At 41.6% G+C, this 22,315-nt stretch overlaps 2 protein-coding genes across 2 annotated transcripts in view; both read left to right on the top strand.

The window, feature by feature from the left end:
• LOC126561019 (chymotrypsin-2-like) overlaps positions 1-22,315 on the top strand; it is a 260,072-nt gene that overhangs the window by 25,974 nt on the left and 211,783 nt on the right. The window lies entirely within an intron of this gene.
• On the top strand, positions 11,315-11,901 carry LOC126563348 (uncharacterized). The gene is made up of 3 exons (XM_050219984.1): positions 11,315-11,424; positions 11,516-11,590; positions 11,700-11,901. The coding sequence occupies exons 1-3, from the start codon at positions 11,356-11,358 to the stop codon at positions 11,889-11,891; spliced, it is 336 nt and encodes a 111-aa protein (XP_050075941.1). The 5' UTR covers positions 11,315-11,355; the 3' UTR covers positions 11,892-11,901.

Here is a 22,315-nt window from a genome sequence, read left to right as displayed (position 1 = left end):
CGGTGCAGATATGCAAAAGGTAACCAAAGCCGGTTGGAAACGATCGCAGGAGCACGTGATGACAATCCACTTCGATTGCTTGTAAACTATAGGACTATGTTTGCTAACACCAAGTGTTTATTGTGATTTATTTTTGCGTAGAAAACAAAAATGATCAGTTTTAAAGCGTACAAAGCGCATGTGACAAGCTTAAAAGAAGGGTTTTCGGAGCCTTTTTCTTTATAATTTGATACTGAAAGAAACTCTACTCGAAAACACACGTCCTGGGACTTAAAAATCTTTTGCTGTTTTGTTTTGTTTTTTTTTTTTGAAACCCTCAAAACTAATGTTGTACACTGTTTAACGAAGTGAAAAATTGTACACAAGTCATCCGTATAATATTATTCCGGGTGAATCATTCCCACAAAGATTGATCAAAAATTCACTTGGATGTGCTATTAAAGTAAACGATATAAGTTTACGATTATAAGTTTGGTTTATTTAACGCCTTTACTTTAGTGCCACTCATGTCAAATTAATGCATCAACAACAAATGTTGTGAATTAATCGCACAAATCATACCTTAAAAAAGTGGATAAAAGGAGAAAATATTTGCATTCTTCCAAAATATGATCATAAAATAAACGCTTTGCAAATAAAACATACGCACAGTGGGGATGCAGAGTAAATTATGCTCGCCGTTAATTCATCTTAAACTATCGATATCCATTAAACTGTCAATTTATGTAAAATTCAAATAAAATCCAAACGGGAAACATAGAGCCACGTGTCTATTGCGCCCAATATTACCATTTTCTCAATTTTCACACACTCACGCACCGCAAAATTGACAAGCAGCGTGCAGTCGGTAGTATGCAAATAGAACATTGAATTGAAAAAAGGAAGCTTCCTCACAGCACCAGCAAACCCGATGTATCATTGCCTTATGAGGATCAAACTGTAGAAAAAACCTAAAGCAAGCAAAAAATCCCATTACGAGCCCCCCGTTTACCATTTGGCAGCCCATTCGTGCGTGGGCTGTGTAGTGTGGTGATTCCGTTTTATGTATTTTATTATTTTATTGTCACCACTTTGCGTAAAGACCAGCGGCGGTAATTCATGGCGGTACGTTTCGGGGCGAGCCATTTTTTGCCATTTTTTTTTTTGCTACCGATCCTATTGGAAAAAGCTGCCACAAGATGATGAAACATTGGAAAGGATTTGGGGTTTTGTTGGATGTTCTTTTTTCTATTTGCATTCGCCAGTATTGGTATACCATTCGTGCAGTTTATTCTCGGGATCTCGTACTCGACCGTGTGTTGGCCTCCGATGTTTCGTCGGTCTTTTGCATAACACTACACACAGCGTGCACCCCTCGGAAACAAACAAGACGCACCGGACCGTATCCTTCGGGAAAATTGGCGATGAAATGGCTCACGCTGTTAGCACGCACGTTGCGCCTTACACTCCCGATGGCTGGTCGAACGAATTATCGAATTTCGAGAGACAAATCATTTTTATTGCACTGAAAAGCCATCGCGGTCGAACCATTTTGCGTCAGTTGGTGTTAAGCGAGTGTTAGCAAGCTGTTGGAGCTGGATGAATAAAAAAATAAAATAAACCCCACGCACACACAGCAAGAACAGAGCGGGAAAAGCAAACCAACCGGCTTGCGGGTAGTTATCGAATTATATCACCCGGGAAAGCTCAGTTTTCAATCATCCCCCCGGTGCTCCAACCCGCTTATTACCATCGGCGTGCGTGAGCCGGGTGCGAATGTGTTTGTCAAGTGATTCTTTTCGGTCCGGTTTTTGAGGCGAACAAAACCTTCGCGGTTTGACTTTTTTGTGGAAAGCTTTTTGAGCTTACGCACAAATCCCGCCTGTCACCCGTTGGATTGGCCACCAAACGGGCGAGATATGAATGGAGTGATTTTATTGGCCGGAACAGCCTGCCGGCTGCATGCTGGTAAGCGTTAGTTGATGTATCGTGCCGTGCTTTAGCTTCACTGCGGGTTTCGCGGTTTTATAGGTTTTGTTTGTGTGCCGCAAAAAAGCAGCGGGACACGATAATGTTATGATGAAATTATGGTTCCGAGCCTGTTTATTTTTGCCTTCCGCCCGGGAAGGATTGTGCTTACTTTCGCGCTATTTATAGTGACGAATGGTTTCGCTGGCGTTGGTGGATAGAAAGGCAGACTGGTGAGAGTAAAGGAGAATATTGAACGATTCTTATAAATGGTGGTGTGTATAGTGTTTCATATAAGCTTGATTTAAGAAAAAGGAAATACTCTCCTAGGCTAGAAGAGCCTTCAACACATATTAAAGGACATGCTTAGCAAAATGAAAAATAAATTGAAATTACAAATATAACAACAGGATAATCGATGTATTTAATGTTTTCGCCATTTTTCGTGTACAATAATTCTAGGGAAAATGGTTGGGATCTCCCAGTGTGTCCCAGGATCTCCATATGCTTTATGTTTTCCAGCGTTCGCTTCGAATCTTTGACGAAACCTCTTTCGAAATCTTTGTGGCATTTGGAACTTTGCAAGTACCTGGAAGTCGATAACTTTTGGGAGGCTCCTTGTACCTTAAGTCTCGTTCTCGTCTCTCGTGTCTGGTAGTCTTGAAATACAGGCGAATGGACATGACTTTCTTTACACTGATTGTGAACCACAGTTTGTGTTGAATGCTCCTGTCGCTTAAAATGTTCAGACGACCAAATCCAGGCTTCCGCTACTACTATACGAACTATAGCACAAACTATACCGTGTAGTTTTTTTCAATATAACTAAACTGAAATAGCTCTCAAATTCTTAAATTATATTGTCAACTATTATACATTGACCACTGACCGGCGGAATGATCACTAGAGGACAGCGTAGTCGCATGAAAAATCGATCATTTTGTCGTTTTGTTTATTGCATACGCTATTGCAAAGTTGGACGATTAGGAATAAGGAATTAATTGATCAGAACATCGTACTAGGATTTTAAAGGATCCTCTATAAAATGCGATCACGAAATATGCGAGGTATTACTCCCGCAAAGGACCCTATCACGTCGAATCTGCTGACCTTAGAGGACAGGTTCTTTGAAAATTTGAGGACCCTTACCAGCTCGTACTCAACAAGATGCACGTCGTAGTCAATAAATCGTTCGCGCTCATTGTAACCTGTATGATCTCAGATGAATAATTTTTTATTCAAGCTCAATCGCCTGCAGCTCGGTGGTGTAGGCGACAGCGGCGCCGGTCTTCAAACGGCAGGACCGGGGTTCTAATCCTTCCGGACCGTGCCCCCGTAGTGAGGACTGACTATCCAACTACATGATATCGACAATTCTAGTAAGCCATTCGATGGCCGGCGTGACTTTAGAGCTCGTTAAGCCAAGAAGAAGATCCTCGCAACGAAAGTTATTCTTAAAAACTAGTACTGACAACATAACTTCCTTACAAACTAATTTCTACTTCCTTTTAGTGTGGGCAGGCTCGCAGTCCATCAAATCTCCATGTTGCCCTTTTTATAACAAAAACAAATACGTATCACAGTTTTACTCACACCTCTTCATTTCCGGCAAAAAGGCAAACTGAACGTCCGAAATGGAAATCGGTTTTTATGCCCATTTTACCTTCCTTTCCGGAAAGCTAATTCTGCAGACTACTTTTTGTGGAGGCTTAATTTATTTTACGCCTTCCGTTTTGATCGCACAAAAACTGGGGCGACGGTGTTTAATGTTGTTTATTTTAGTTTTTCTTGTACCGTTTATGGTCTTTGATGGTAAAGAATTAATTAAGCTAATTAGCTGCTTGTTATTATAATCGCTTTTTGATTATTTGCTTTGCAACTTAGACACGCAACTGCAGAGGGTAGAATCCGATGAAGAATAAACGCAATGGAATAATCATTTGAATATTTCGCTAACGCTTGTATTCATAATTGCCTAGAAAAGTAATTCGTTATTCTAATATTAGCAATATCTTAATCACAACCAATTCTGCAAGTCTCTTGAGTCTTGAGTCTTATTCTACCTCAAGAATTACTAGCTACGCAAACGCTTGGCTTCGCACCGTCAAGTCAAACATCGTTTGCCTGTTACGCTGTCCTGGTGGTTTTCGAACCGTCCCGGCTTTGTCTGTCCGCTTTGATACACGGTAATTGCGTGCGACAGGGATCCGACCTCGTCCGTGACATGGACGCGTACCGGCACCCAAACACTCGGCCGCCGAAAGGTGGAGAATTTAATCGAGATAATCTGATAACAACGTTAACCAACTCGCCCCAACCCTAACGACTCTGCTCTACCCTACTGCTACCACGGTTAGGGTGACGAGGAAGAAATAACGATGAAATAGGATTAGTGTGCCAACGGTCAGCAGTAGCAGCACGAGGACAGGGTGACGATGCGGTGTTTGCGTTTGTTTCGGGAAATTAGTAGTCGAAAGGTGAGTCCACCCGCTAATTAGGTTCCACTGTTACGGAGCATGTCATCGTACAGCGCGTAGCGCAACCTGCCGCCCTCTTCCTACAAGACCGGCATGAGATAAATTGGCGTGAGTGAGCGAGAGTCGCTTGCAAGGAGTCGAACTGCTTGCTGGACCGACCTGTTAAACCACTGTTTTGACCATGCAAAACCTAACCTACACCACCACGGTCGTGAGCCCGGTTAGCGAATGTGTCGACCGGTCTCGGTTCATGTGTCTCGGGACACACGCATTAACGGTTGCAGCTGCGGTCGATTGCAGCCAACTGTTGGGGGTTCATAAAACATTGCGGGACGTGGCCGCTTCGTGGCCGTTTGGACAGCCGAGATTGATTCAACAGTTTCATCGACCAACTGACCTGCCGACCGGGGGATTAAATTGTGGTTGTATGGGTACGCCGGAACGACTGTACAGTGTCTCGCAGTTATTTTAACCAGCGCTGTGGTTCATGCGTAGAGAACATCAAATTTAACGTTACTTACCGTGTCATGTTATGACGTAGGGATATTGATGTCGTCAATGTTAAACAATGCAAATAATGGTAGGATAATTAAGCCATACACTTTTGTCAATTGATGTGGAAACAATTAAGGATGTGATTAAATATAATGACGACGTTGTGTTGAATAATTTGTGGAATTTTTTAAATATTTTATGTTCAAAGAGCCCCATGAACTATTGGATATTATCTACTATGGTTCTTTGTCGTCTGTTCGTCGTCTCGCTGACAAATGGTACCTCTTCTACCAAGAGAACTCGTCCGCCAAAATACTTAGTTAGCTAAGGTGCTTCTTTGCTATTGGATTCTCGCTTAGTAAGATACTTTGGCATCAAATAGGCCTCACTGAAAATGGTTCTTGACTACCGATGGGCTCCATTAGCTTAAAATTAAGCGGCTGACATGACCTTACAGTATGTAGGGTTTGGCGTTAAGCCAAAGAGAAGAAAAATTCTTATTACTTGGCAATAATTATCAATAAATTTCCTAAGCTATTAGATGACTGGCATGAAAGTATATTAGGAACTGCATTGAGCAAAAGGAGAAGAGGAAGGTGCCAAACGATCACACAAAAAATCAGAAACACATTTTCACTATCGAAGCACCAAAAATATTGCAACCAATGTTTGGACCACGAGCATTTGAACGAAAACCAGCTTCCAAAAGACACACCGTTCAAATCTTTTAGTGATTCTCTTACTTCTTAGTAAGAGAATGACCTCGACGTTTTCATGCTTCTACTGCGTCTAGTCTACTTCTACTAAGTAAAAGTCTACTAAGAGATCTTGTCGTTCAAAGAGTCTCATAAAAATCATGATGACAAACGCAGAGCTTTCGAAGCTTTAACTGAGTTCTTCTGTCCTTCCTCGGGCCACCCAAATACTACGTTGTTCAACTGATAAGCATAATAATAGGCAAAAAAAAAATGGAAAAAAATCAACCCGTCTGTATTACTCTATTTCCTCCTTTGTTTTGTCTTACCCCTTTATTTAATACTTTTTAATTCATACACACAGTACGAAAGAAAAGCCAGCAAACGCTATAGTTATGATCCATTACTTTGAAACAAAACAAAAAAAAAATCTATTTAAAACACTTCCTGAACTGTTCGCTTGATTGAATGTTTGCACGATACGGGAATGTGGCGAAAGTGACACGCGACAACACAAAAGCACACGCTCACCATGCATCGGAAACATACGCGAAGGATCGTTCACTAATTAACACCAAGCGCTGAAGTAATAGCATTTTAATAAGCGTTTGCTGCTAGTTTGCGTGACTGGTAAAATTGATTAGAAACTGCTCTTTTAGAGTACCGTGCATTTGGTGTTATTACAAAAAAAAAATGGAGCTCTTTTCGTGCAGAGTGTCAAGTTGCATATCTAAGTTCGCTTTCATGATGCTACCGACTAACCTAATTGCAACCCGAAAACTGGTAGTTACAGCACAATTTAAGTTAGGGAAAATTAAATTTTAAATTCTTTTTTCTGTTGCCTCTCCCTTTTTAATCTCATCCAAAAGGGCAAGGGCGTATTGTAATACATACGAAAACATGTGTGCTTTAATCACCTGCTCTCCCGGGCACTCTTACACACAGTCAAACACCCTGACCTTTCTCGTTACTGTATATTAACCGTACCGTGTGTAAACACACATCGAACGCACCATCTAATCGCACTCATCATCCACAGTTTTCGTGAGAATCGTGTCACGGCATGTGAAATGCAATTCATGCACGCACTTTTATGTTGTACCATGATGGGCAGTTTATGATGGGTTGGTTTTGTCTAACTGTCATTAAAGCGTGGAGTGATGGTGAGAAAAAAATAATAGGGACAAAAGAGATGTGATGGTTTAGATTATACATTCGATTAGTGGACGGTTTTAAGCTTGGTTACTGGCAACGGAATAACGCTGCTGACCACGACATTAGTACATTACTGTGTTTTCCATAAAAACACACTCACACAAAGTGAAGGTAATGCTTTATCGCGCTCCCAGACTCAAGGTTTCGCGATTTAAATACCTAAATTCGTACAAGTTTTATTCTTTCCTCTACCAGTTCTACCACTGCCAAGACTAGCAAGACCACAAAGGATTTCCTTAACTTGCACTGCGTACGTCCGACATGAGGGGTTGTCTTACCAACCGGTCAACTATGAAGCACCGTAGAAGCCGGTTAATTAACTCAGCTTGTGAAGCCCTTTCATGCGCACAGGAGCCCCCCAGTCCTCGCAGATGGGTTTTTATCGCTGCTAGCACATAACCCGTTTTGGGGCGAGTTTTAAGCTCACAATGAACTGCAAGAAATGGGGCTGCTGGTGCTGGTGTTGGGTGGGATTGCAACAAGCAGCATACAGAACGGTTCATGGTGGTACACTGTGAACATATAGATTTTTTTTTGTTGCTTCGTCTTGTTTCGTCGACCTTACAAAGCTCTCACTCTCACTTTCTGTGCTGCCGGTCAGTAAGTGGGCAGTGTGCAGCGCTGGGTGGCGTTGAATCAGTGAACCGTTTACTGCAAGTGCAACCTTCCAGCGTATTCGTACAGCGAAGGCACATAAGATAGGTACATCTGTGCATGGAAGAACGTAAGTTTAGTCTTCACTTTTTCAATGATATCTATGAATTTTTTTTAAGTGCAAATGTGCGTTGAAACAAAAACTTTATGTTATCAAGTACTTGGTTAGACAGAGTATTTAAAAATTTTATTCAAAATTCTTATTGATTTGAGCAAAAACTAAATTGCTGAAGTAAAATATTACAAAAAGCAAAAAATAAAATTTTTGAAATCAAGAAAAGAAACACAAAAGTTTAACATTCAACATTAAAGACTAAATAACAATATTTTATTTTACGTAAATAAAACAAAAAGTAAATGAATGATCTTCAAACAAATTGATTAATTTCTTGTACCAATGAAACTTCCACGAACTGTGTCGCTGCAACATACGCTTTGCATGATCAACCATCGTCATGCAGACGTTCATACATCACACGATTTTCTTTGCGTACTTCGCAGTGACGCTTAACATCCCTTCCCTCCATACGAACGCAGACAGACCGGCAGACCGGACGGGCCAGGCCACAGACAAGAGCAAGAGATCAAACAGGGCTAAAATTTAACGTTCGCTCAGCCACGCACAGTCGCTCAGTACGCTACCCGTCGCCGAACCAGTCGCACGCAGTATTCCCAAACGCAGGCGCAAACGTGTGTGTGCCTTAGAGGAAGTGTCCGATCGATCGTGTCCGAATTTCTTCTGCTCCTCACTTGGCGTTGCGTTGAAGTCTAGTGTTTAACGAGTGCTTTTTGGCGTGCGAATTGAATCTTGTGAAAAGAAAAACATGGCCAACAAAGCAAAAGTGAGTGCAAACATCGGTTGTGATTGTGTTTGCGTTTGTATGGTTCTTCGAAGATTCGATTAGAGTGTTCTGAGTGAAATGAATATTTGGGTTGAATCAATCATATTATTTGCTAGGCTTGTTAGATTGATTATAGTGATCACATCTTGAAAGATTGTTGATTTAATCTCCTAACTAGGTCATGATCCAGTTGCATGGGTAAAAAAGTCAATGCCCGCTGGTTGTCTCTCGATGCCGGGCCTTATTTAGACCTAATGAAACGTGTGGAAGGTGTTACGCAAATATAAAAACACCGAACCGAAATGGCATTTTGTGGCATTTTTCTTGCGCTTGATTGCTGTCGAGGTCGGAGTTGCAGGTGGCTACTCAGTGACGGTCGTATGAGGATCGTTTCGGGTAAATGGTATTAAATGAGCTGTCCCATGATGGCTAGTGGCGCGAATGTTTGATGTATCACGACGTAACGTAACCGCGTTTAGGGGCGTTAGATGTTGTTGGAATTCATTAAAGAACAGTGAGCTAAATCAAGCGGTAACGGTGAAAGGTTTATTTTGTCATTTTTACCATAAACACCGTACATAAAACCATAAATTCACAAAAAAAAACTGTGGCACCAATGGTGTTATTGAAAGATAAAACATTTCAGCTTTTTCAGAGCTAATTAAGCCTTGTGCAACATTCGGTTCAGAATGCATAACACGTTCAGCAAATAAATACCAGCGCGTTGCTGTAATTTCCTTGCAAATGTTTATTGATGCAAGCATTTCTTCTGTCGCACGTAATGTATTCTGATTCCGTCCAGTTTGCCTGCTGTCCGCTTGTAAAAGAACTTAATTTCGTTCAAGCCTGCAACCACATTTCGTTGCAAACACATTCTCAACTCATGGTGGTTAATATTCACGAGAAATGTACTTCGGTTGGAATTTCTCAACCAAAACAGTGGCTGACGGGGAAAGCACAAACATAAATGTATTATCCTTACGTTTGAAGTCTGACTGACCAAAGCACAAATGCGCTCACATACACACACACCGCTTATCAGTATCTCTCGCTGCAATTAATTAAATAAGGTTTTCACCCAAGCGGCTCACCATTAAGTGGCACAAATATTCCGTGCTGCAACCGACTCTCGATTGAGTGTGTACCGGCTACCCTTGTCGCAACGCTTGCTTCCCATTTACAGTTTTGCAAATTGTCCTATGCACTCGAAAAATGAATTTTCGACGTCACCACTGTTCACTTCCGGCTGCACCGGTTCGTGGTTAATGGATGGGAAGCGGTAAAATTAAAGCACGAGACACAATTCACCTCGCTGGATGTCGGTGAAACTTTTCCAAACAGCGTGCTTTATCCATCCTTGTGTGCGGGTTGCGGTTGCCCGGTTGTTGCCGGCAGGGCAGGCCCGAGATTTTGTGTCGTTTCGGTAGAATCGTCAAACGGGAGCAAAATAAAACTCTCAACCACACCGCACTGTCCTGGTGGTGATGGTGGCACTGGCCATGAAATGGTTGACCGATGTGGAAACTTTTTTTACGATTCATTCATCTCTCTTCACTTGGGCAGGAGGCCGGGGTGGGAAGCAGCAGTAGTGGAAAATTAATTTTCCAAAATGACACGAATTTAGCTGAGCGTGTTGGGGGAGGGTCTCGGATACGGGAAGCCAATTGGCCGGAAAAAATTACCACTATCGTCCACTGTTGGGATTGTCATATTGGTGAAAAGCATTCAAGAAGCGGTGGATGCTTGGAAAAATGTTGTGTACGTTCAGCATCATTTAATTTTTTTCATCTCAAGGCTACCGCTCCAGTCAATTAATGCTGCTAAATGGTGCCAGTCACGTAACCTTGTGGTGGATGATTGTGTGAAGATGTTTCCGGAAGGTGCAGGGAAATCTGTTCAATGTGATAATCCAAACGAAATCGTTCTTAGGCGCTTTGTACCTTCTGAGTTAGTTGCAGTTTGTAAAACAAATAGTGAAACGTTATTTAAGATACAGAAGCATGTTAAGGTGTTTGTAGACTGTAACAAGTATTACATCCAGCTTGATGATAAAGGCATTTGACAAAATAAATTAATAATATTTTTATTGATATTTTTTAAGCTTGGCACATACAGGGCGGTCGGGATAATTTTGACAGTCACCTACGGAGAAAGAAAAAAAAAATTATGGCAAAATTAATCATCGGGGAAATTTTTTTTTGTTATAGAAATAGTAGCTTACCTTGTATTTTATTCATTTTATTCAAAATATCCGCCCTCGGCTCCTGTTAAGCCCTCCACCCGTCTCCGGAACTGGGAACAAGCCCTGGAGACAGTTTCGCGGGGTAGGGCCGCGAAAACGGACCTGATTTTCGCCATCAGCGAAAATCATCATATTTTTAAATGTTAAGGGAATATTCTTGTTATGTTCAGAAATTATTCCCGAACGTTAAACCTTTTTTAAGACGTTTTAGTATGAAAAAAATGCTACAAAAATTAATTTTCACGTTTAGTTAAGGCCGCTTAAGAATCATAAGCCTAACAGCCTTAGAGAGCCATTCGAATGTTGCGTTTTTAAATAGTTTATAGCTAATTTTGAACAGTGTGCCGATCGAATCACGGCGTCCGTGATGTGGAAATTGCCTCCTTTCATTAAAAATATGCATAACCTTTTGCATTAGAAGTATCCCTGAAACTTGATGTTCTATTTCAAATAATAAAATCTAATTTATCATTTAAAAAACTAAGTAAACAAATATTCATACAACCTAGCAGCATTGCCAACAGCTACGAACGCTTCGGGAACGATCTAATGCAAACAGTTTGTCCAATTTCGTAAGAGTTTTGTGTTTTGCCTCAGTTGTACGCAACAACTGCTTTCAAAACCACGTTTGCATGACTGTTATCGCAATCGTTGGCGGGTACCTTAAGGCATTTAGATGGCCCAACAAATTCATCAAATAATTTGATTAAATTAAACTTCTTTCTTTCCTTCCTTCCCGTACCTTCCAGCTCATCTCCAGCCAGTGCATTCGATTTGGAGCCGTCGCGATGGTGCTGTTTGCATTGCTCACCATCACACCCTGCAGCGCCCGTCCCGCCATCGAAGGGGACGAGTCGGTAAGCATCCGGAAATCGTGAACCACATTCGCTCACACGCACGCATGCAAAATGGCTAAAACTTTGTCTTGCTTCTTCCTATTGTTCCTAGGCTGACGGTAAAGTTGTCAATCAGAGTGCAAACATCAACCTTCCCCGGTCGAGCATACTGGACAACATATTCAACGTAAGTTTTTTCGGTGTCAAGTATGCCTGCAATGTGTCTTATCACCCCGCACTAATCTTCCCTCTCTCTCTCTATCTCTCTCTCTCTCCCCCCCCCCCCCACGGAACAGATCCCAATCCAAACGTTGAAGGCCGTTAACGATCTGGTGCAGAGCATTGCCGGAAATTTGCAGCAAGCCGGTTCCGGCAGCTACTTCCGGGCACGGTCCACCAGCAACGTGCGCAACATAAACGTCAACGTGGACGATGAGGAGAACGAGACCGACGAAGGAAAGAAGAAGAAAGCGGACGAGAAGAACTAAAAGCTCCAGGAAGCAACAGCAAAACAAAAACAAAAAAAGCTAAACTTGCCTCCAGCTGGTGTGTTGTGCGTTCGGGTTTTTGCATACGACTGACGCCGCTTAATTGCATTGCAGTGGTTTCGGTTGGAGCAGAAGAAGCAACCGTAATGCACGCACATGGTGAGATTTGGCTGATTGAACGTAATTGTTATTATTACTGGCGTAATTGTAAATACTGTAAAACTAAGTTCTGTGATCGATCGCGAGGGTTCTTCGGATGGGCAATTGCGTTCTGAGTGCGTCTTGATTTTATTCACCAAACGAAGGCGACTTTAATGGAAAAATTGCTTGCGTAGCGTAAATAAAATCCGCCTTATCATCTGATTGCTCTTGTGTGTTTCTATCTTCGTGCCAAATATGTCAAGGTGTTGCGTTTTATAAGTGGCAATCTTCGCGGTACACCAAACAACAGAACACAGTGGATGGGAAGTTTTGATTCGAAGATTCGACGCTTAATTACAGTGCAATGGGGTTCACCTTGTGGGATGAACGAGAGAATACAATCAACCACGAGTACACGTGCGTCAACGGAAGGTTATTGATGTGCTAAACACTTCATCACCAGAATGTTCTTGAACCAAGAGTTTCCAATTAAGCGTCAGCTAGGGTTGAAAAGGTGAGCTTATGAGCTGGATCAACCGATGCCGGAATTAAAAATAGAAACTTCTTTTGAAATACAGCAGGAAAAGATTTACTCCCATCTAAGTATAGGTTATTTTCATCCATCGGTACCTAAAAGACTGTGAAAAACGTGCTCTAAAATGTTATACTAAGTGCTTCCAAAGGAATGGTTTCTAGCGCACAAAAGAAACTCCCCACTCGAAGTGCATTACCGTTCCCGGACAACTTCAGCTATGCAGTTTTACTTGCATACCGCGTAAAATGCAACCCAAGCCAAATGCATCACTCGATCAGGTGGTAGTTTATTTTGCTTTTCTACCTATTAGCCATCAGCAGCCCCATAAGCAACCATTGCACTACATACAAGGAATTGCATCAAGTGCATCGAACCATTAACCTCGTGACGGTTTTTTTTCTCACTCTCTCAATCTCGCTCTCTCTCGCTCTCTCTATTCTGCTCGCTCTGCAGAGCTAATGTTTTGATCGTTTCGGATGTAATGATGGCCGAAGGTCGTGCAATTGGTAGAAAAATTTGTCGCTGGCGGGTATGGGGACTGAAGCGCGACGGGAGAGAATGAAAAACCAACACTTTGTGGTTTGCCCCACCCACAGCTTAGTGTTGGTTTCACCCCGGAAGGGTGCATCGAACTGCATCGGATTTCGTGCCGTGCCAAACCACTGTTGCAAACATAAAATGTAAGAAAAAAAGCAGAATTAAATTAAGTCATACACAACACGTCGTTCGGTACGCGTGAGCGTGTGTTTAAAAAGCAGTATATAAAGTTCATTGACATGTCATTACGATGAACTTGCTGGAGGAGGTGAGGGCTGCCTAACTCACCTTACCAAGACTGCATTGGAAAGTCAACAAAACGCGAAAGAAAAGCGTAACGTAGGTTTCTTTCTATTTAATGTGCAATTCTTTCCTCCTGAAGAAAAGCCACTCCATTGTTAGTGTCTGCATCCGAGATGGTAAACAAACAAAATAGCGGAAATGTGCTGTAAGCGAAAGAGTCCGTCGAATGCAACATGCTACCATTTTCTGCACTCTTTGTCGTGGTTTGATGCTCGGGAAGAGAAGGCTGTTGTTGTGTTGTGAAGGAGTGCGTCAAAAGGCACATAAATAAATGCACAAGTGCACACCAACACTCACATGCAATTGGTTGCACTTGCACCGAGGGTTGATGGTAGTTTAAATGGCGTACTATTGTTGCGTTTTGCTTCCGGTGTACTTTATTCGTCAACAAATGTGTACACTCGCCGTAGAGTTTATCTGTATTGTTTGTGATTGCTGTTGTTTTCGGTATGTAAAATGGCGCTCAACTGGTGCTGCAGGGTAGGGATGCTTTTAGTTCAAACATCACAAGCTACCGGAATAAGTGTATGCATTTGCCATGACGATCTACGAAAACAATTTTACATGAAATTTGGGATGAGAAGTTCCAGACAGTGTAATGGTTTTGAATAATTTGAACAAATTTCCTTTTGGATTGTGTTCATGCAAATGGGCAGTCTGGCAGTAAATAAAAGAAACTACTTTGAATCCTTTGTTCACTTTTGCTTTGAAGAATGGTTCTTTTGGTTCTTAGATTGGATTGTAATAATATTTAACGAGTGTTTTATGATCGAGCACAAATTATTTGGTTGTAGTTTGTAAAATATTGGAACACATAAATTTTCTTATAAATATCAGATGAACTTTTCTTGGTATTCTCCCATGGAAGCTTGCCACTCAACTTACCACACAAATATAATGAAAAAAAAATCTGTATGAGTCTGCATAATCGCTGGAGTCAGCATGTAGCGTGAGGTTTATGGACGTTGGGTTAGATCAAAGTTCAACATAAGCTCGGCAGAAGATTTCCTCTAGTTTGCGGTACTGATTGGTTTTAAAGTTATCAAACATTTATTAGTGGTTTTTTAAATGTTTAATACTTAACTATCACATATTTTAAAAACTCAAATTAACATTCAAAGCCATGATATGTGCGAATAAGTTTAGTCTCGTTTGATAGATTTCGATCATAAGCCTGGTGCATTCGAGCCAAGAATCCGGTATCTTCATAAAACGTCCTAGCCATCGTATTCTACCTGTCTTTGCTACCACCAGGATGAACGGTTCACCTCGTGGTTCACCTCCTTGACACTACATGCTTGAACACACCGCCAAAGACGGTTGAGGGTGAGTCGCTCGAACGCCTAGACTCGTGGCCTTAGAAGATCACCGTCTTTCTTCCGGGAGTACCTGCACTCGCGTAAGTTAGCTCCGTCTCCGGAATGCCCGCGGTGTGAGGGAGTGATCAAGTCAGTGTGGCCCACGTGATGTTTGAGTGTCCAGTGTTCGAAGACATCCGACAGGAGCTGGTGGGCTGCGAGTCGAGGGATCCGTTGCAGCTACTGGAGGGTCCAGATCGGCGCTAGCACAAAGCTTTACTTAACGCGAGGACTAATCCTGCCTTACCCGAAGCAGTAGAATCGACGCGCACGTTTCAGGTCGAACGGACGGGCTAGTACTCGTCTAGCAGCCCACGTTCCAGCAGCTTTAGTCGCTCGCGATGAGCAGATCCGGCAGGCGGCGAACCATGCAGAGGCTCCCATACCCTCACGCAGCAGTCGGGCGCTACCATCTGATGGGGAATTAGTACGGAGGTGGATACGGCAGGCTGCGATAGACGCCGTTCCCATTATTTACAGGGCAGATCGCGAGCTTCTTTGGACCGTTGAATGAGGAAACAGAAAAGGAAGCAGACGTACTGCAGATTGTGTGCCAAAATACGACGTCAAGGCCCAAAGCAACGCATCGTTTAGCCATAGAATCAGTCCCTTGTGGGAATATTCCGCGGTTACGCAGGGTAGGCTAGGTGAAATTGTTTTTAAATAATGAACGTACACTAAAAAGCTTGCCAATTGTCAAACGAAACAAAAAATAGAAGACTCAGGGCGAATCAGTGTGCGACATATCTCACATTTCGTGTGGTCTCGAATATTTATGGATCTCAGCAGACGGTGAAGGATGCAGTAGGTACGATTGCCCATTGATCATCAATCCAATCCAATCCATTGCTGCTTTACGTTCGTGTGTGGTGTATGCCTATGATGCTTAACTATATCTGTAATATGAATAACTTCTTTTTCTAAATCGATATTACTAAATGAAAATCTAATTTCGAATATCAAAAAATGTTTCGAACAGTTAGAAAATCGAAAGTAATATAGAAAGTAAATAATCTCTTTAATTGAAATAAAATTTTCGGTGTTTAATAGCGAAACAATTATTTATTTCGCCAACATGGCTGTGAGTTGTTCGCTGACGCTAAGCTCCATGCAATTGAATAGTCAATCACTACCGATCAGTGATATGCAACGTACAATCATATCCCATTGAAGTGTTCGTCAAAATTTTAACACACAAAGCATCACAATTACTGGTGTGAGCGTACAATATCTGCGTCCAGATATAAATCATACAATAATTAAGCCATATCCCATTCCGGGAAATGCAAACAAACCAATAAATAACATTTTCCGTTATGCATGACATTGATGTTTCATTTTCACGTTTTTTTGTTTTTGCACATTAAACCCATCAGGCCGCTCCCTGATCATCGCATCAGTTCACCGAAAACCAACAAGTTGCTATTCAATAATGGTAAACTATTTCACTTCACCGTTCGGTACCATTTAGTTTTTGCTTTAAGTGGATGTGTGTGTGTGTGTATGTGTGATAACACACACGTGTTATTGTTTTTAGTTCCTTTCATTTTCATCCCGTTAGTATCGTTAGCGAGAGTTGTGTTGCTTCCTGAAAAACCACCGAACCAATTGAAAATCCACCACCGTTGACGCGAAACAGTGGAGCGCCAGTAGTTGGCACCAGGCAAAGGTGTAAAAAAACACACAAAAAACGACAAATATACTTCAACAACAAAGCAAAGTGAAAAGGTAGGTAAAACAAAAACGGCCATTGCCAGTGAATATTCTGGCCGGCTCCAAGCACAAAGCACGATTCCATTCCAACATTCGATTGTACTGGTGTAATTCAAAACTATTCGCCCAGCATACCTCACCAATTTCTAGTTGCCACGGAAAGGGCAGCTGGCAAGGGTGGTAGTGAATAGGTGAGTGGCGTCTCGTTTAAATGAACAAAACAGAAAAAAAAACACACACACACACATACTAGTAGCAGTAGTAGTAGCAGCACCCAACGGTAATTCAACGGTGAACACTGCAAGTGCACCTGAATTTGGAAACTTTCCATGAGTGGAAGCTCGACTTGGCTCAATGCGTTTCAGTAATGGGTACAACGCGTGCGGGGCAATTGGATACCTAGGGCTACTTTTACCCTCTGGCAGATTTTGAGAGAGAGAGAGAGACCGAGAGAGGGAAACAAAAATCGCCAAAAAAGGTGTAGTAAAGTTTTCGTTGTTCCGGCCGGATAAAATATGATGCGGTTTAATTAAATTTCGAAAGTTCTCAAAACCGTTTCAGGTGGCTTCGAAGCTTTTGCGAATTACAACAATGCTCACTTTCTGGGTATAACCAAAATACAATGGCGGAACAAGCACATCATGGAACAGATTCATGGATCATGGAGCCGGGTGTAGTTGTGTGCGTGACGACAGGTTGGTTTAGTTGCAAATGTGATTAATTTTTGTTGTTTAATTACTGATAAGTAATTCTAATGCATCGAACGGACTGGTAGGGTGTTGGCTGATATTTTTTGCTAGATTGTTATGTTGAGTATGTGAGTAAAAAAAAGCATAAAAGATGTGCTAAATAATATTAAAAGTCAGGGGTTGGAAGCTTGCATGTGCTCTTGTCCTGTATATAGCGGCGCACGTTTTCACAAGGCAAGACTGACTGACAATTTCCATCGACATAGTTTCTCAATCGTAAGGACTAATCCACCATCTGATTTCGAAACGAAAAATTTCATTTCAACATTAAATAGAAAACAAGCTTAATGCTCATTTGATGTTGAACTCGAATTTGACTTAATTCACTAGAACTTCGTTCAATTGGCTGTTAACAATGCACCCTATTCAAAGGTTACGCCGGTATCAATTTCATACCGATGCTACAATGGCTTAATATCCTGCGCTCGCTTGGAACACAATGCCTGGTCTTGCATTACTGCACCGTAACGACATTACGCTCATTTTTGTTGGCATCGAAAAGGCTACACATGCGTTAAGAAATGGTACGCGCAAATCAATTAATACACCTGATTTCATACGAAAGCACACGCTAGCCGTGCAACGGTGTATCACTTCATTAGGGAAAAGGGGGTTCGTTTAAGTAGAAAGTTATCAAATAATAGGATACAGCGAGTCAATAGACCGGTACATGGTCAGCTCCGATTAACCTTTGTTTGTTACTGCGTGGTGAGTATCGAAGTTGAATAGATTGACTGCTGGCGGGTGGAGATGGAGCAACAGGATGATTAGAAATAGTTGCTGATGAGTTTTGCGAAGGTTAAATAAAGCGTGACTTTCGATTGGTAGAGCATTAAGTGTTTTACGGAGAATTCATAGCCTAGATTAAAATGTTTTCTGAAAATCTGTAATGTAACACGAATCATGAAAAGCGATTTAAAAGAGCATAAGAGCGTATTTATCACGTTAAAGCAGAATAGGGTTTCATTTATAGATTGAAATGAAATATTTTTTTTTTTTTTAGAAATTGTAAGAAAGGTAAACTACTTAAGCGATTTTTTTCTGAAAATTAACGATAAGAAGTTCGTTTTTATGCTTCCATTTTCTTTTTTATTATTCTACCTATTTTCTCTTTGAATTATATTTGTAATCAAATAGTATTATCATATAATTTGCCACATGAATTTATCTACACCGCTCATAGGTTGAGCGCCATCGTCTAAAAGTACATTATCCCTCCCGTTCTGTTTAACACCGTATTAACACCATTACTCCATCTTAATTTTAGCTAATTACTCTGCTTTATTGAAGCCTAAGCAAACAATTACCCCTTAGTTTTCGAATATTATAATAAATCAACTAAAAACTTTTTTATTTAAAAAGAATTTTTAACAACACTAGGAAACAAAAGCAATTTGTAATTAATAAACTAGTTCCACAACCAATGATTATATTGAAGGACCATAATGTGTGAAAGGGCATTGCCTTCAGCGTTTTTAGGGAGTCTACCGAAGCTTGTTTTTTAAATGGCGGTCGTGTACTGTTTGTACCTAACCTCAATCTTTTACGCACTATTCATGATCGCGCAGTAAAACCTCCGGATTAGTATTGACTGATTTACAGATAACCTCAGTAATATTGAAGCGCTAATACCTCCGAAGGAAGCTCAGAATCAGATTTTCTTACCACAACAATCATTGAACTGCTTTAACCACACTTTCAGGATATGCTATAATATGCTAATTTGGGTCTCTTCTGATTGTGAAATTCTAGGCAATGAAAAGGCAGGCTCACTGGCCAAAACCTATCTCAATAAGGTCAAAAATACTTTCGATCTCTAAACCACCTACCCTGTCTTACCAGCACAGCTTGTAAAAAGATTACGCATTAGAGAGACTCCTCCTTCTCCTTCCAAAATTTTCACTGGAGGAATAGTTCGATGGGCTTTTAGTAGAGCGGGAATTCTCACTGATCTTTTGACCGACTAACGTGGAAACATTGTGCATTGAACGCTCATCTAAACCGTGCAATTCTGGTCTAGACTATGTCCTCTTCTCATACGAAAGTAGGTCCTTCGTTTTGGTTTGTTATATATTATATTGTCTTTGTCTTGATCAGTTAACAGTCACTCACTCCCTCTTTTTGCCTGAAGATCAAACAGTCAAGAACCAGAAAAAGCCCATTCACCACACAACGACAAACACTGCATAAGACTCGATTAAATATTCTGCAACAGCTGTGTAGAACGTCACATACCCTACCACTCCGCTGGGAAACAAATAAAACAAATAAAAATTAAAGAATACTCCTGCGTAACCAAACCTTCATCCAACAAAACTTTCTGACCTACATTCCTCAATCTGGCTCATTAAGGATGCAGACGCTACGACAATTTGCGCACCCTTTACGACAGACTGCTCCTATTCGGAAGCTGCAGCATAGTAAACATATTTTATTGATCAAGCGGTAGTAAATCTTTGCATTAAAACCAACGAACGAGCGCTACCATCGGTAGCAAGCATTAAACAGTAGCTCTTACCAATTGCTGCCCTGGGTGGGTGGGCGGCTGCCTGAGTACTGCTGGTGGCTGTGTAAATATGCAGTAGCAACGCATAAAGCTTAATGAAGCAAATTAACGATCGACTGACTTGTCTAGTGACCGCGGATCAGATTGATGGTAACGTTCTTGATGTTCGGTGCTTGATTTTAAGTATCGGACTGTTTTTTTTTCTTGACTCTCAATACTTCCTTTTCACTTGCACTGAATAGAAGCGATTGGTTTCTTTCTTGTTTTTTAGCAAATGTTAATGAAATACTAAACATGAACAGGCGTCACCCATTTGTCACAAATTTGGTTCACCATGAGTATGGTTTAATGCCTATTTACTGAACGATTGCAACGGTAATCAAGTTCATTCTTGAGTTGTTTTTTTTTTTCGGTCCGTTCTTTTCCCGATTCTTCCAGAGCTGAAAATGGGATGGATCGTTAATACAAAACCTTCTACAAAACGGACAACGTGCGCTCCATTCCCGGCACAGCTGTTTCACTTACACTTTCTTTCGCGTCACTCACCGTAAACTGTTCCACCTTGCAATTGTTTGGTTACCCTTAAAAAGGGCCCTGCTACCAAAGCTGGACTGGAACGAACGTTAAAAATAGCAACAGCACATCGCGTGCCGTCACTCACGGGATGAGCGCGACACGTGCTCACCGTTCGGCTGCCAAAAGCGTTACGAAGCGTTACCGTCGGTAGCTCACGCGAAGGATATTGCTTCGGGTGAAGCTTTAAAGCATCCGAGCTGGATGCTTCGCATCCGGATGGTACGGTGCCGTACGGTTTAGTATCTCGGTGAATCTCGGCACGTTAGGACGTGATCGCGACCGGCGGTATTCTTTCCGGTAAAAAAAAAAAACAACAAAAAAACATACACTCAATCCCGTTACTACAACCATTCGACCCCACCGTGTAAAGATCCAGGGCTTTGGGGCTGTAAGGCTGACATGGCTTGGAGATTTATTTCCTCCCGAAGAAGAAAATTTTTGGAAAATTGTGTTTTATCTTTTACGGCCACTATTTGTAATCTAAACGCTCGGAATATGTAACGAAGCTCGTTCGACCCGCATAATGATATTGCTGACGGTGTAGACGGAACAGCGATGGTGAAAATCTATCATTACTAAGTTGTGAGTGTAAGTGGTGTTGATTTAACGTGATCCCTGTGACAGTTTGCTTTCCCGCTTCGAAGAGGCAGAGGACGCCTATTTACCCAAGGACGAGCGAATCAATCGATTTATCCTAACCAGACCCGAGCACAGGAAGAAAAGTAAAACTTCCGGAAAAGGGCTGCGCTGATTGTTGAGACCGACCGGCATGGAAAGTGTTGAATGTGCACAATGTCCCCATCATGGGCAAAAAAAGGACAAATCAAGTTCACATACAAACAAGTGTGCATGTATAAGTTTGTGTGTGTGTGCGCGTACAATATCCTCTCGAATTGTTGAATATCCCGGTAGCGGAAAAGCTGAGCAGAAGTATAAAAAGTTCCGCGCCTGTGTCTGGCATGGTGTGTGCTCTATTGTTTGTGTGAAGCGAGCGAGTGTGTATGTGTGAATGTAACAAGTGTGTGTGTGTGTGTGTATGTATATGTGTCCGGTGGTACTGGTGACGACTTACGACCTTTTACGATCGGATGGTTTGTGAAGATTAGATTTTTCTTCCCTTTTTACAGCGCTCCATTGAAAATCGTTTTCCATTGTGTACCAAGTCTTATTACATCGCCGCACCAGGGCATGCTGGGCAAGAGGCATGCAAGAACGGGAGATGGCAAACGGGAAACGAAATGTTTGCACGTCCCTTCCATAACCGTGCTGCACTGTGGCGGATAGTAGAATTTGATTTTATTTCAGTGTTTTGGTGCTTCCCGCTGGAAACCTTTCGGTGGAGACGCCCAGTGTGCGGTGCATAGCAAATTGAATCATCTATCAGCCCATCATTCCGTGTAGAGATTTCTTTTATTTTTTTTATGCAATGCGAAGCGAAGCACAGTCTTAAAGCTTGTGCTTCGTGTGGCCCAATCTTGCGAACAGCGCGGGGTAAGGGAAATATAATTTAATTCTGATCCCTTATGAGTGATGGGATAAGGCGATGAAATATAGTTTCGGGTCGGTTTGCGTATCCATTTGCGTCAGTTACACTTTACTCCGGGTGACTGTTTTGTGTAGATAAGTGGATGTAACATTGACCAGATTCTGAAAATGCGAAAAAATGGTACAGTTTAATAAAGAGTGAATAGTAGTGTTACAACAAATCTGTTACCGTGATCAGGATCCTTCATTGCACAGTGATGCGAGTGTAGTAAAATTAAACGAAAAATTAAATTTCTTTCAGTGACTCTTTTATCAATAGCGGGCAAACTAAAGTGTGTCAAATGCCAAGTAAAACGCTTTTATAAATTACAAAAAAAAATCGTAAACAATAGACTCCCAACGTGTTGGATTTTCCCCCCCTTGATGTGGTAAGTGAGTGTTGTACGAAGTAATAAAAGCATATAACAACGGAGCGCAACTTTCAACGCGACCTACACCATGGTGGTTGGGTGATGGTTAAT

Source organism: Anopheles maculipalpis, chromosome 3RL (genome assembly GCF_943734695.1).
Source record: "Anopheles maculipalpis chromosome 3RL, idAnoMacuDA_375_x, whole genome shotgun sequence".
Taxonomy (NCBI): Eukaryota; Metazoa; Arthropoda; class Insecta; order Diptera; family Culicidae; genus Anopheles; species Anopheles maculipalpis.
Note: the sequence above shows the minus strand (reverse complement) of the source record. Positions and strands in the feature narration are given on the sequence as shown.